Below are 15,718 nucleotides of genomic sequence, written 5' to 3'. Positions count from 1 at the left end.
AAAAATAAAACAAATGGTATTAAACGAAAAACCAGAGATTTTTCTATGGGCAAGAGCTAATCAGTTAGGACTTTCTGGCCACCCTTCCATTTAACAGATGGTAAGTTCTGGAAGTTTATAGGGAAACATCTGGTAAGCCATTCTGTATGAATGAAGCTCTCTCTTCCTTTTTCACCTTGACTAACAATTCCATCTCTGAATTTGTTGAGTCCTCTTATCTATACGAAGGACATCCTTTATGTAAACTTGAAAAAAAAAAAAGTGTTAGGTGAACTGTCCCAATAGCCATTTAAAAGATAAAGGTCATCTGAAATACTTCCTTGCTATGTATTAAAGGTAAGTTTGAAGAAAAATCAGACTCAGATTGTATTACAAAATTCTAAGACTTAATGAGACCACTGGTGGTCATTGTTAGATTTCAGAAAAAGGTCATGTTCTTAAGGCATTTCCTAGCTTTCCCTGGCCTTTATGTAATAGAGAAGGCCAGGTTTTGTTGCCCTCTTGTTTTGTGAAGATAGTACTTGTTTGCATTGATTGGGGGGATTTTTGTTTTGTTTTGGGGTTTTGGGGGGTACAGAATACACAGAATTTAAGCTATCTCAATAGATTGTTTACATTTTTAAAAAGTAATACTAAATGAGTTGAGCAAAAGTGGCTTCAGTCAAAATCTTATTTTGTGGTATCTCCCTTTTATCTTATAGAGTGAATAGATCCCACCTTCTTATACCTAAATCTGTACATATTGCCAACTTATGAAAGAAAGCAGAGAGCGAGAGAGAAAGAGAGAGAGAGCTCTAATACTGACACTCTAATCAGCAAGGGAATCTCTTGTTTGGTGAAAAAATAGAATATTATTTCAAATATAGTACCTATTAGTTACTGTGACTTATTTTTATTGAGCTTCATACTACAAGATCAAAGTTGTGTTACCGAACTCAAGGGTTCATTTGCCTGCACGCATCAAAGCTAATGGAGACTGGAGCAGGAGTTTGCAGCAAAGCAAGTAGAGGTTTATTTCAGGAAATGCACGGAACCCAGAGACACAGGAAAGCTGGTGCTGAAAGACCTGGCTCCCTGATGGCTTGTAGGTTACAGGTATATGGAGCAAAATCACAAGACACCAAGGGTTAGGGGTTCGAGGTCGTGCTGGGAGCTGATTGGTTGGAGGTGAGAGAAGGGTAATGAATCACTTCAGGTCTTGAGGACAGTTCTGAGGGCTTTTCTGGAGTTCCTCTGTTGGTCTCATTGGAAAGTTTCCTGGGCTCAGGAACTGAAACATAGCTTAGGTCAAGATGTTGTCTTAGCCTGCCGGAAGTCCTGACCACATGACCATTAGTCAGGTCTGGACTACAGTCTTCCACTGTCTCAGTGGTTGCTGGTTATCAGGGAAAGGCTAGATCTCTGAAGGGCACATTGAGAGAGAGAGGGGGAGAGGGAGGGGGAGGGGGAGAGGGAGAGGGAGAGGGAGAGGGAGAGGGAGAGGGAGAGGGAGAGGGAGAGGGAGAGGGAGAGGGAGAGGGAGAGGGAGAGGGAGAGGGAGAGGGAGAGGGAGAGGGAGAGGGAGAGGGAGAGGGAGAGGGAGAGGGAGAGGGAGAGGGAGAGGGAGAGGGAGAGGGAGAGGGAGAGGGAGAGGGAGAGGGAGAGGGAGAGGGAGAGGGAGAGGGAGAGGGAGAGGGAGAGGGAGAGGGAGAGGGAGAGATATTTCTAGACCTAGGATTTAAAGGCTGCTGAAATGGTTAGCTATAGTTGGAAAGATCAATGTGAGACCATTAGGCTCATGGTCATGTGAAGATCCACCTTTGATTTCAGCTATAGACTTGGTTCTGCATTTTTATGTGCCCTGGTTGTTTAAAGCTTTCATTCAAATTAGCAATGTGTGTGAGATTTTTCGGATGGATCCCCTCGCCCCTGCGGCTGCTTCCAGCAGTTTGCTGCTAGGTCTACACTGTGCTTCCTCCTGAATTCATAGCATTTCTAGTGCCCAACCTGAGTCCCAGTTTAGTTTTCAAAACCACAGCTACTTGATTCTTTTCTACCAGCTCAACACAGGAAAATGTGTTACAGTCTTGGTTTTGAAATCTAGGTTATAAACTTATTGGTGTTGAGCTATGTAATTAATGTTAACTATAAACAAAAGACAAAACTCATGAAACAACTCAGGAAGAAATCAGATACAATATTCAGGACAAGACCAGAAAATTTAACCAAATTTTTCTTCATTTTGGGATTTGATGCTGCGTTAGTGCCATATTACAATAGCACTAACAGAGTTGAGATTTCTCTGTCTCTGACAACCATTTACATCACTGGTTAACATGTGGTTTGTGTATCAAAATATGGTGCCAGCTATTTTTTAGCGATTAACATTTTGGATTATGTTAAGGGTTCTGATAAATAGTGTTGTATATATTTTATCTACAGGCTTTCGTTAAATCATAGCTTTGTGTTTATTTTAAGAGTTAAACGTGATATTGTTTATATTTTTCTATGTTTGTCCCAAGAGTAGATCTAGTTGGACGTTTCCAGGACCAGTGAAAACAGTACAAAAACAATAACAGAGTAAACCTGGATTCAATTGTTATGGCCATGATAGTGGAACAGAAAATTTGAGATGCTTCTTCCTCTCTATTCTTTTTTGCCCCATCTTCCTCCTGCCTCCAGCCCCTGCACTCCTCTACTATTCTTCTCCTTCTTTTTACTTTTCTCTCTTTCTGTAATTAGGCACTAACTTTGCAAGCAGTGGCATTTTAAGATCTGTCAGTTGGTTGCCATCATTCTTTTAATTCCCTTCCACACACAATCAGCAGCACCAATATGAATAGAATCCCAATTGACTTTGTGATCTTGTTCTCACTGATAATAAAAGTAAACACCTAAAATGCTACCTCACTAGAGATGGTGAGTAAATAGATAGATGGAGGAAAATTTAGACTATATATATAAAACAAGAGAAAAGTGTGTGTGTGTGTGTGTGTGTGTGTGTGTGTGTGTGTATGAAACTTGAGAGAAAAAAAGTGGCTCTGAAGAATTAATAATTAGTGCTCTTCGTAATGTATGCTATTCATTGGTGCCCTGGTGTTCATGACAAACCAGTGTTTACAGTCTTTGCCTTTTCCTCATTTTTCTTAGACTTTTTTTTGTTATCATTAAAAAAAAACAACAATGAACCTATCATAAACTAAAAAGGTTAATATTGCTCCAGAAAATATCATATTTTATTCTTTTCATGTCAGTTGTGGAACTATTTTATTTTCTGTTTACCTGTGTAAATCCGTGTTTCCCTGAATATGATGCCCAGCATCTGCCCTTTTCAAAGGATCTCTGCCTTATGTTTCCCATGTTATTCCTAAAATAGCTCACTGAAATTATAATTTGGATTCTCTAGTTCAGGTAATTTTTTTGTAAAAACCAAACCAAAACAAAACAAAACAAAAGCCTCTAGCTTTAGTTGTTTCTTCATTAAAAGTAATGTAAGAGCTTAATTTCATTGTAGTGCCAGTTTCCTGTATTGTATCTCATTCCCACCTGTCTACTCAGACGAATACGTGTGAATAATTTTCAATGTAGCAATCTCCTATTTCTCCTTAATTAAATGAGATTAGATATGTAAAAACAGCTCTGAGAATCATTTTATAGTTATTCTCCTGTTTATTGCCCTGAAAACTTACATAACCTCATTTTTGTGTTGTTTGTTTTACTCCAACGAGGATTTCCCCAAATTGTTTTGTGTTTGAATCATGTTTCAGCTGCTTTCCCCTACCTTCCCCTGATCCAGTCTTCCTCTATTCTGGTTCACTGGAATTGTGACTACAGTAGAATAACCAGTAGCTTTTTTTTTTTTTATCATGTTAATATATTATCACATAGAACAATATATTGTCATAGCCTTTCTACTAGACATTTTAGGAGATTGTAGAAATTTTGAACTCTACATCAGCCCTTGTCAAAAAGGCAAGCTTTTTTTTTTAAAAAGGATTGCATTTATTTAGGAAAATTCAATAGATATGACTATTTTCTCCTTTCCTTTCCTTAGTCATAGTAAACCTGTCACTTCTCTACAATGTTGGTTTTGCAATCCTAAATGCTCTAGTAATTTGATGTTATATCATAAATTGATGATATATTCACCTAAGAAAATACAGGGTTACTTCTTAAAATAAGTTGAAGGGGTATTGAGTATAGCCCCATCCAGGTTGTAAAGAAACAAGAAGTCACCTTTATATTACCAATTAGTTTGGGAGATATAATACTTCTGTTACTATTACTACCAATAATAATGATAGCTAACATTTTTGAGCCAATAAATTCAGTGATAATAACAAACATTTATTCTTTACTTACTTTATTCTAGAGACCATGCTAAGTGCTTTGCTTGCATTATCTTATAATAATACGTCTTAACTAAGCCACCCCTAACAATGCCAGAATATTCCGTTATTTTGCACCTCTAGATTCCAGCTTGCAAAGCTAGGTTTTAACTCAATTCTGTACCAACCGTTCTCAAATATTTTGGTCTCAAAACCCTTTCACATGCTTAAAAATGAGGGTTGAGAGTTGCTTATGTAGGTTATATTTATTGACCTTTCTGTATTAGAAATTAAAACTCAGAAATTTAAAAAAACCCGTCCTGTGTTAATTAAATAACATGTTTTATGAAATATAACTGAATCTTCAGTAAGAAAAGTGGCATTTTTAAATTATTTTTTATTTTTTGCAAATCTCTTTAATGTCTGGCTTAATAGAAAGCTGCTGGATTCTCATACCTGCATTCCATCTGTTGGAATTTGTTGTTTTTGTTTGAAATATATGAAGAAAAACCAGCCTTGTACAGATATGTAATTGGATAAGGGTAGATTATTTTAATAAAGTCTCTCCATAAAATTATGGATATTCTTCTTTGATCATACCCCAAACTCTACAAGTGGTGGTTTCTTAAAGGTTAGGTGACGTGGAATCTGAAACCATATCAATGAACTTTCCCTTCTCTGTACACTAATAAGGACAAGTGAAAAGGCACTTTGAGATCCTCTGGTATAAGCTTAGGAAGGTGAGAAGCTGTTCAACAGACTCAATCAGGACCATGAGTCAATACATTTATGCCTTACTTACTTCCACAATTGTCTTTCAAGCCTGAGATGAAAAAAGAGACCAATGATTATTTCCTCCCCATCCTGCGAAGGTATAGAGAGGATGGAGCTAATGTTTCTAAAGTGATTAAGAGTTCTGGAATTAAATAAGCTTAAAACTGTGACCCTAAAGTTAAGTATGCTATTTTTCTCCTTGAATAAATTGAAATAAATAAATATCATGTATGGATATGATAGAAAGTTTCTTAGGGTGGCTGGATAAGGTATAAGCATACTCAAAGTCTTTAGAATTAGCCAGTATTAATTGTGCTAAATTTGTTGTGGCTGTCAAATGCATTGCTAACTTTATATCTTGAAATAAAAATATTTCCCCTCAACATTCTGTGTAAAAGAACTTTCTGTGCATTTACTCAGGAGAATTTATGTTCTGTTTTTTAAAAGAAAAAAAACCACTTTTGTCTGACCACTGAGATCACAAAGCCTTATTTGTTTATTTGTGAACTATGAAACTGCACGCTTCATCTTTTTATAAACTAAGCACTAACATGAATAAGAAATGCATTTTTGCAATGTTTGCTGTTTTTTCTTCTCTTTTATTAGTATGCTTTAATGGTGCTTCTATTTGCTTTGCTAAACATTAAATCATTTTATTTCTACTTGAAGATATGCAAGAGTCTTGTCTACATATGAACTTTCGACCTATTAACTTGCATTATATTTCTATGACAGTAAGTTATTATTAATGATAGACATTGACTTTAATACAATTTTGTTCTTGAGGGTGCAGAGGGAATATTTATATATTTACATATATAATTGTATTGGGAGAAATATCTTACTTGTAAGTAAATGTATTCCTTATGATTTTTTGTTTTTGTTTAAAATAACAAGTTAAACTCCTTCACAAGTAGAATAGTCATCATTGCTTTCTATGAATAGAATTGATTTTCATTTTAGACCATTAAGAGATCCACCCAAAATTAGTTCTTAAGATTCTCCTTTCCAGTACATGCAAGGGCATGGGAACAGCTAGAACAGAGTGAGAGAAATTTCACAAATAAACCTAAAGCATTAGTTCCCATCTACCTTCCCCCCCTTAAACCAGTACCATGAGCATCAGAGCTAGAGATAAATCCGTTTGTGTTATATATCAATATGATACATTTTGTGGTGGTGATATCAATTTGTTTCCCACCCAATACCCAAGATTTTATATAGCATATTTTAAAAGCTCACTTGTTTCAAAAATATTTGATGACATTTTAACATTTCTTATAAAACATCCTCTCTGTATCTTCCTTCTTACTCAACTCCAAGTATCAAAAAACAAATGTTAAAATATCACTACCTTAGAAACAAATCAAATGGATCAACAATATTAGCAACTGCTCCAGAAATAATCCAACAAAGGCTGGGAAAAAAATGAAAAAACAGGAAATATGGGAACAGAGCCATTGTATTTCTTGCTTCATTATAGATCTCAGGAAGTTAAGCTCTTACATTTGCGTTCACATTTTTAAAAAGAAAATAAAACTATGGATAGTATAGTCAAGAAAACGTGAACACTGGTCTCAGGTGTTTCCTGACACCAAATAGTGGTGTCTTTTCCAACACTGATTATCCAACTCTGATTCTCTGACATCAACTGTGTGTCCTATAATTCAATCCTACTGTGACACTAAACTACTCAGAGTTAGCATTAGACTCCATAGACTTAAGGCCTCAGTCCCACAAGACTGCCCTCACTTCAGCCGAAAATCACAAATACTGGGTCCCCTGGTTACCTGCCCTTTTGTCTAACTTAGCTACAAATTCAGGGGTATTCACAACCTCCCACTCCTACCCCCACTCAAGTTTGCTAGAACAACTCATAGAACTCAGGAAAATGCCATACTTACTACTACAGCTTATTATAAAAGATAAAAATGAACAGCCATATAAAGAGGTACACAGGGTGAAGATCAGAAGGGCCTCGAGCACAGTGCCATCTGTCCTCATGGAGTTGGGGTACAATATCCTGCCAGCATGTGGATGTGTTCACCAACTCCAATTCCCATTGTTTAGGAGTTTCTATGGAGGTTCCATTGTAGGCATGATGCATTAAATTATTGGCCACTGGTGATTGAACTTAGTCTCCCGCCCCTCTCCCCTCTCTGGAGATGGTGAGAGCAGGGAAGGGCTGAAAGTTTTCACCTTCTTATCACAGCCACCATCCTAAAGCTATCTAGGGGCCACCAAGAGTCACTTCATTAGCATAAACTCAGGTATGTTTGAAAGGGGCTTGTTAAGAATAACAGAAGATTCTTCTATTACTCTTATCACTCAGGAAATTCCAAGGTCTTTAGGAGCTCTGTGCAAGGAACCAGGAACAAGACCAAATATATTTTTTACTATACCACAACTGGGTTTCCTCCAGATAGTGAAGAGGTTATGGAGGTGTGGCAAAGAGATATTTTTCCTTTCGTGCTGAACATTCTGAATCTTTTCCCTAGCCACATCCATTATTCAGGTATCTATTGCTGTATACCATATTACCCCCCAAACTGGAGTGGCTTAAAACAAGAATTATCTCACATCTCACAATTTCGGAGGAACAGGAATTTGTGCATAGCTCAGCTGGATACCCCTGGATCAATGTCTCCCATGGGGATTCAGTCAAGCTGTCAGGCAGGGCTGTGTTCTCACCTGAAGACGCTACTCTGGTAGAACACCTGCTCCCAAGTCCACACATGTGGCGGTTGGAAGACCTCAGACCTCACTATGTGGACCTCTTTATTGGGCTGCTCACAGCATGGCAGCTTGCTTTCCCCGAAGCAAATAATCCAAGTGAGCACAAGAAACAGCCCCCAAGATGGAAGCCATAATGTTTCTATAACTTAGTCTCAGAAGTGGTATCCCATTACTTCTGCCATATTCTGTTCATTAGATATGAGTCAGTAAATCCAGTCTACACCCAAGCAGAGGGCATTACACAAGGGCGTGAATACCAGGAGGTGGAATCATTTACACCTATCTTAGAGGCCACCTACCACAGCTGCCCAAGCATAACTGGATTTGGTAAATGGGTAAGAAGCACTGGACTACAGGTGACAAAGGAAATTATAAAGACATCTATGTGGTTGCTTTGCCACTTTTGCTTTCTAAAGTTTCTCCAAAGCTTTGCTCCAACTATTTTCATTGATCAAAACCTAATCTGATTCATGTTATAGTCAGTAGCTGGATCTCAGCAAGAAAACTGTATACAATCAGAGCAGTAAAATCCTAGTAGAAGGAAATCAGTTTACTTACTTATTATCAAGTGAATAATTATCTCATATGCCCATCTTTTTAAAGGGAGAACCAGGTTTCATTGGTCCTCAAGGAGAGCCAGGCTTACCAGGGTTACCAGGAACAAAGGTGAGTGGAGTCTTTTTTCCCTTCATTTCTTTCTGAATTTTTTTGTCATGTTTTTAGTCCATTATATTCAAAGAAATGTGGGGTAACTTTACTATTTATGACCATATGTTTTCACCTAGTAGAAAACTGAAGCAGCCTACCACGCCTTCCTAACACTTCTAATGGGGATACCATATTAAGTAGAGTAATAGGCAATTAATTTTAGAAAGCTTTAGTCAAGACAACACAAACGTGGAATATATTAATTGTTCTAATTTTCCCCAAAATTGCTCCTAAATTGATGTGATGCTATTAGCTTCCTGGTCCTATGGAAAAGTGGGGAAATTCTGAGGAAGTGCGCTAGAACCCATTAACTCCTGCTCTTTATCGTTGATTTTAGTATATACTTCTAAATCAAACGTTATTATTATTCCTGTATCACTTCCTAGATTTCAGGGAGTGCTGATATTATATAGAATCCTAAGCGCCTCGTCCCAAAAGGATCCATCCTGAATAACGTCTGTAGAAAGATTCTGTAATGAAAACCATCTCAGGATCTTCCACTTGGCAACCCTAGAGAGAGCCCTAAAAGCACAATCTATATACCACCATATAAAAAAAATTATGTTGCTGTGGATACAGCCAGGCCTGTAGTTCTCTTTTTATCTGCACACTACGACATAAAATGGTACAGTTCTGAGGATGGAACTTGACTCATGACAGACTCATGAATCAAAGAAAGGGCAAAATTAGATCAAACTACATGCTTTTATTTTTAAACCATAGCAGTCTTTGCCTTAATATGTATTGCATTCACCAGAAATCAGCCAGGATGATTTCCAGGAGCTAGAGAAATGTGTTCATGGTCTATTCTGACAGAAGAGTCCTCATTCCCACTGGTCAAAAGAAAATAACTCTAATCCTAGTAAATGGAAACTGTGTGGCCTAAGGGGAACTGAGACTCGATCAAATTTAAGCAAAATTGCTGTTTGTTCGAGCAATTTCTTTTTCACATAATGAGCTGTCAGGCTTATTAACAAAATATGAAGAATGCCGGTTTTAGCCTGAACAGATTCACACAAGAAACACACTTTCTGGAATAAAAAGAGAAAGAGAGCAAGCGAATAATGAGCATTCTGTGTTCATATAAGAACTGTGGTACTTATTCAGACTTGCAGCCTCAGAGAAGGAAGGCGCCCTCGTGGATAGACGCAAATAGTGGAAACCTGGTCAGTCCCACCAACAGCCAGGAATGAACTACACCTCTAAATGTCTGCGGCATTTGGTTTGCTAAACAAGGGAAAATAGAAGAAACACAGGCAGTACAGAGTGGAGTTTATCCCTAAATATCTTTTCTTTAGTTCACTGATTTTAAACTATTCCACAGTTCCCAAATAACCCAGATGGAGAGCCATAAAATCAACATTAATTACTGTTCATGAAGAACCCAGCCTGATTTTGCAGACCAAATATTTTTATAATAGATAGTACTCTGAATTCCCAGTAAAAGTAAAGAATGTACTGTACCTGTTTTGTATTTTTCACAGGAAGGGATGTGGATAGGAAATTCATTTTATTAATAACATTGTGAAGTTTATTTTCATCTAAATTGCCTATTTAACATGAATTTGGTATCACAACGAAAAAGGTCATGATTATTGAAAAATCTCGTCCAGCCAAACACTAGTTGTTTTTTTTCAGTTGTGTAAGCAGTCTGCATTTGTACCACTCAATTCAGATTAAAAAAATAAACTAATTCTGCATTTTTTTACCCCCAACATAGTAGAGAAACCATAATGAAGGAAGATGTATAATGGCAGCTAAACATCTGTTTCTACACTGCTGTAGCCTCAACTTTACCTCAGTCCTGGGAGAGACCTACATTAGTGTAAAGAAATGGGGCCTATTCCCAATAATTTAGAATAGTTTGAATAATACTGTTTATTCATTAGATCAGTTTTTCTGTTGTTGTTTTTTGTTTTTGTTTTTGTTTTTGCCAGACATTCTGCTAGTATTTGAGAATAGAGAGTAAATGCAGCAAAAACAGTCTCTACTCTCCTGAAGCTTACATTCCATTATGTGTGAGGGAGGGTGGGAGGAGAGAAAGAAGTAAACAAACAAATAATATAATTCCAGTGATGATAACCAACTCATTAGGGGCACTGAAATTAAAAAGTGTTTCTAGGTAAAGATACATAGACTCCACTCCGATGTTATACTACAGATAAATGATTTTCAAAGGTTTTTGTTTTTCCCTAAAATAAGCTTATGGTTACTATTTTAGAACTCTTCTGTAAAATATTAAGAGAAACACCAAATATGGTACTTTTTAAAAATAAGACTTCCATATATAAACAGAAGGGCTTCCGTCTCTAATCTGGAAAATCTCTCTGGAGCGTCTTTTCCATCTCCTGCATCCAATCAAGTCTTTTGCCCTCCTCCCACCTTGTCCATTTTTCCACTCTCTCCCATTCATGCTGAGAAACCCACTGAGTCTTCTTTTATCCTTGCTCAACTCTATCCCACCTCCCCTGTAAAACCACAAAGGCTTTGAGAGGGAACGATACAGATGGAATTTAAAGCCCTACATCACCCATCACAGATCCAATCCTACTTTCTTCTCCTTTCCAAGATGTTCAGTTCCTTCAGTGAGGAGGGTGCCATTCTCATCCATAAATGTTCTATCACCCGTCTGAATTCAGAATTGGTTTGATTATTGAAATTGCACCCATCATGCAGGAAGCCAGACACGCTACTCTGTTTTCAGGGAGTATAAATCAGCACCGTCTTCCTGGAGGGTGATTTGGCAAACTGCTAAAATGTTCTTACTTTATGACACAGAAATTCTCCAACTATGAATTTATCCTAAGAAAAGGACCAGTGATGCTCTAAAGATCAACATACAAAAATGCTTATACAAAAATTGAAGATTGAGCACAATCCATTTTAAATTACAGTTCTCTTCTTTAAAAGCTTTGTGACTTTGGAAAAGTTACTTAACCTTTCTGAGCCTTAGTTTCCTCATCTGTAGACTATAAATGCTAATACGTTTCTCATTGGTTCTGAGGACTGAATAGGATAATGCATGTAAAGTGGTTTGTGCAGCAGTTCCTGCACTCATTAACAGCATGGTCATAAACAGCAAAAATTATAAAATACACCTTCTCATCCTTCAGGACATGGCTCACGTCTCACCTTCAGGGAGCCAGTCTGGATCACTGAAAACCCTATAGGGTTTCCTCTTCTCTCACATATGGCCCTGCATTACTCCTGAATTCTTAATTATTTTGTTCATGTGGATTTTGTTAGGCTCCTTGGGGGCAGTGACCAGGTTCATACTTCACAGAGATGTGAACAGAAGAAAAAGCTGTAACACCTCTGTGTTTTGTACCATGCTGAGCACTTTATAAGTTATGAGATCAGTACTACAATTTTCTACATTTTACAAATGAAACTGAGGCTTTCAGAACTTAACTAAGTTGCCCCAAAATAGAGAACTGGTAAACAACAGAGCCAGGGTTAAGACCCAGGATGTGAGATTACAAAGCCTGACAAGTTGAGGCCATTATACAGCTTTAACCACTTCGTCATGCTTCTTCCCAGCAGGACTTAGAAAGTGGCTACAGAACGAAATATGTGTCTATTTCTGTTTTGAGGTATCGTGACAGCCCTTATCAAGTCCCTTTAAAGGTCTTTCTATTTACCAACATAGGTATCTGACAGGCATTTACCAATCCAGTTCCTTATCTAGCAAATGGGAATAATACAGTTGATTGAACAATAGTTTTATTAAATGAGATAATTCATGTTGAGATTAATACAGTGCTGGGTACATGACAAAGAAATGGCAACTCTCCACTTTCTTTGGTTTTGTTCAATTTATTAATCTGCCAGCTGTGGGTGAGGGGTGGGGAGGCGGATTGCCATTTACCTGCTTTGCAATGTGTGACAGGGTGAACGAGGGGAGGCAGGACCTCCTGGAAGAGGTGAGCGAGGGGAGCCTGGAATCCCTGGACAAAAGGTCAGTTATTCTTATGTTGAAAAATAACATTCTTTGGTTTGGGAATGTGTGCCATTTGCTTTGCAAAATGAAACTAAAACTTAAAAGTTCCTCAACAGATATTAATATAGCCAAAATCACAAATAATTTATTGAAGTAGATACAAATTGGTTCTTTTCAAAAGGGATTTTACAGTTCAACTTTTCCAGTTTTCTCTGTTCCTTTCAATGAACAGATTTAATAACACATCCGAATGTAAAGGGGGCGGTACTATCATTAACACATTATCACTCACTGGGTATTAAAACACTGAGAAAGTATTGCTGTGTGTTGTGTAAGTTTCGATGGTGACTTGATGGTCACACCTTGAAAACATTAGAGCGAAGGATTTATTTGACTGTTTAATCTTTATTCCTCTAAACTCCTTGTAAACTAATATGGTAACACTTTATTTTAATAACCCATCCTAGAGACACAGGAAATGATTTACTCCTTGATGAAAAGGAAATTTATGCAAACACTGTTAAGACTAATGAGAATTAGTCACAGAGCTCTTCCTATCCACTGGTGGGAGGGAAATCTTCACTTATAGTGGAATGAAGGTTGATGGGGAGACCAGAGAATGAACCAATGATACAGTGTTGACACTTATGTTAAGTGTTTTAATAGCCAGCATTACATGGAGCCAGATACTGTGGCAGTTAAATAAAGTGTTTCCATTCTTCGTTGTTCTGAGTCACTGTTAATTTCTTTTTTCTGTTCTTATCTCCTCTGTATGTTTCTCTTGTTCATCTTCATATTCTCCTATAATAGGGAAAACAAGGTGAATCAGGAGCTAGAGGCCCAAAGGGGTCAAAGGTCAGTAACCGGATAATCATTTTAATGTAACGTGAGGCCTTTAAGAGCTGTGCTCTTTGCTTCTTGCACAGAGAATCATGTTTTAGATTAAAGTCCTTCACACACTGAAACTGCAATAATTTCATCCTTATGATGATATCTCAAACAATTGGTCTGTTTCATCTTGTTCGATTTGGTGTGTTCTGTGCTTCAGACTGTTCTTTAAGAGAAGTTGTATTTCCAATTTCATAAGAATAGTTTCTTTGGAAAAATTAAGTAATTTACTTAATTTATGAATGGTAACATCTTATTTTTCATTTCTTGGCTCTCTTTGTGATATATGTTCAAGTTGTATTTTGCTTTTAAGTTAGCTGACTCCTTTCATTGCATTAAAATGTCACCACCAGTTGAAATTCTTTCCTTTTCCATGCTGTCTATAGTATTTACAATTATCTATATGCTGTTAGCAGAATGAGGTTATTTAAGATGCTATTAGCTAATAACATGGTAAAATGAATGCAAAATGAGGAAAAGAGCAGAAATTATTAATTCTCCATTTATAGAAATTTTAATTATTATCATCAATGTTGTTAGCATAATGTGGATGGATAAAAACTATAATCCTTTTTCCTGCTTATCTTTGTTGGTCCTTACCCAGGTTATAGGAATATGTAGAAAGACATATCAAAATGTCTTGAATTCCATTTAGAAAAAGATCTGTATAAATTTGAGGCTGTTTTAAAGGACCTTCAAATCTACACAGGTTCAAGTCTTTTCTTCAATGTTCCTGTTTAGATTTCTGAGAATTTTGAGTGTTCTCAGAGTGATGTATGTGCAGTCTGAGGCTTGGACTACTCCTGGTGTCTCTCCAGGTGGGGTAATAACACCATAAATGGAACTTCAGAGATTTTCTGTATTGCACTGAAAATAAAGAGAAAGCTGAGTTTGCCCTGCCCCTGACCTTCAGCCATGCCCACTCGTCCCAGCTAGCTGCTGTCCACTTCAGCACCTTCTGAGTCTTAAATGCCTGTACCTACAGAAAAACTTTTCCTTAGAGTCCCATCATCAGAAGCAGACTTAGCTGGTGAACTTTTCCTCCTGATTCTCCCTAGAATGAGCTCTCCATTCCTTCCCTGTCTTGATTATTTACACTTTTCTTCTCAGAGGACAGACAGTTGAAGTGGTTAGCTGTTTTTCCCTTTGTCCCAAGTGTTTTCATATAAAGGCTAGAATATGGCTCAATCTGAGAGGTAAAAGCATACTTTGGGTGTCATGGAAACCACCTGCTTTTGAAGATCCCTAGTGAGAGAGCTAACATATATATTGTTGTTCCAACATACTTTACTATCTGAAAGGGGAATTCTAATTTACTTCAAGGTGCATGTTAAAGAAGCATTTGCCGTGTCAGTGGTTATTGTTCTTCCAGTTATTTCCACTTCTGAAGTTTGTATTAAGGGTGATGCTATATAGTATTAAATACATTCTTAGATCTGACATAGTTCTAGACTGTTTTCTCAACTACTAATTAAGTTTTTCTCTTTTTTCACTGGGGAAAGGGTGACCGTGGAGACAAAGGAGACTCTGGAACCCTGGGACCAAGGGTGAGTGTGTCTCTCATGTAAGCTTTTGCCTCCTATAAGCCTAGATTTGAAGTATATGTCTATGTGGTTTTTCATAAGGCACCTGACTAATAGTAACAAATAATAGCACTGGAGGTAGACTACTATAATTATTGCTGCTACCCCCCCACTTCCTATTATTTTTAATTCTAGTAACCAAGAGCAATGAGGATATAGATTTAAACACAAAAATTAGCTCACAAGAAGGTCTAAAGAACTCTCAATCTATTTTCCCGCTGCTACATGAGCAATAGGAAGCCCATAGCCATCCAACTAGTATACTTTTCCATTTTTCAGTTAACCCAATTATAAAGAAAACAATGATCCATACTTTCAGAGCCTTTTTGAAACACAGGCAGGGAATTAGGACATGACTAATGGAAATTCATTGGCAGAGCTAGTGAATAGGGTAGACGGCTTAAAAATATATGTATTCTTCTTTGTGTTCCGTATTTGGTTTCATTTTAATGGAATGCTGTTCCTGTTGGGAAAACCAGGCATTTCCAAAAACAGTGTTTTATCTTCTTAAAGAATGAAGAAGCGATGTACGAGTTATAGAAAATGTTAGGGGTTGCTTTAATGAATATGGATCAAGCCAGTAAGTGTTTGCAAGTCAAATCAGATTAGCCTACATTTTATAATTCTCAGAAAACAGTTTCAGAGATTGAATCATATCTTTATTTTTTAAGATTTCATATCTTTAACGTACCACAGACAGGAAATTAGAAACAGTTTGTCTCCTTTGAAATAAGGACAGAATTCTAACATGATTAAGTATCCTAAAGTACAGTTGTGTCTTA

The 15,718-nt window shown here is 37.2% G+C and overlaps 1 protein-coding gene across 1 annotated transcript in view; it reads left to right on the top strand.

Annotated features, from left to right (window-relative positions):
* The window catches only part of COL25A1 (collagen type XXV alpha 1 chain), a 437,107-nt gene that overhangs the window by 375,960 nt on the left and 45,429 nt on the right, over positions 1–15,718 (top strand). The window contains exons 19-21 of the mRNA XM_088792400.1: positions 8,421–8,483; positions 12,415–12,483; positions 14,856–14,900. Of these exons, the coding sequence (XP_088648526.1) occupies positions 8,421–8,483; positions 12,415–12,483; positions 14,856–14,900 (177 nt within the window). The remainder of the gene's footprint in view (positions 1–8,420; positions 8,484–12,414; positions 12,484–14,855; positions 14,901–15,718) is intronic.

The sequence above is a fragment of the Rhinolophus sinicus genome, chromosome 1 (assembly GCF_057876585.1).
Source record: "Rhinolophus sinicus isolate RSI-liver-muscle chromosome 1, RSI-T2T, whole genome shotgun sequence".
NCBI classification, from domain to species: domain Eukaryota; kingdom Metazoa; phylum Chordata; class Mammalia; order Chiroptera; family Rhinolophidae; genus Rhinolophus; species Rhinolophus sinicus.
This window is presented reverse-complemented; position numbering and strand designations above follow the sequence as displayed.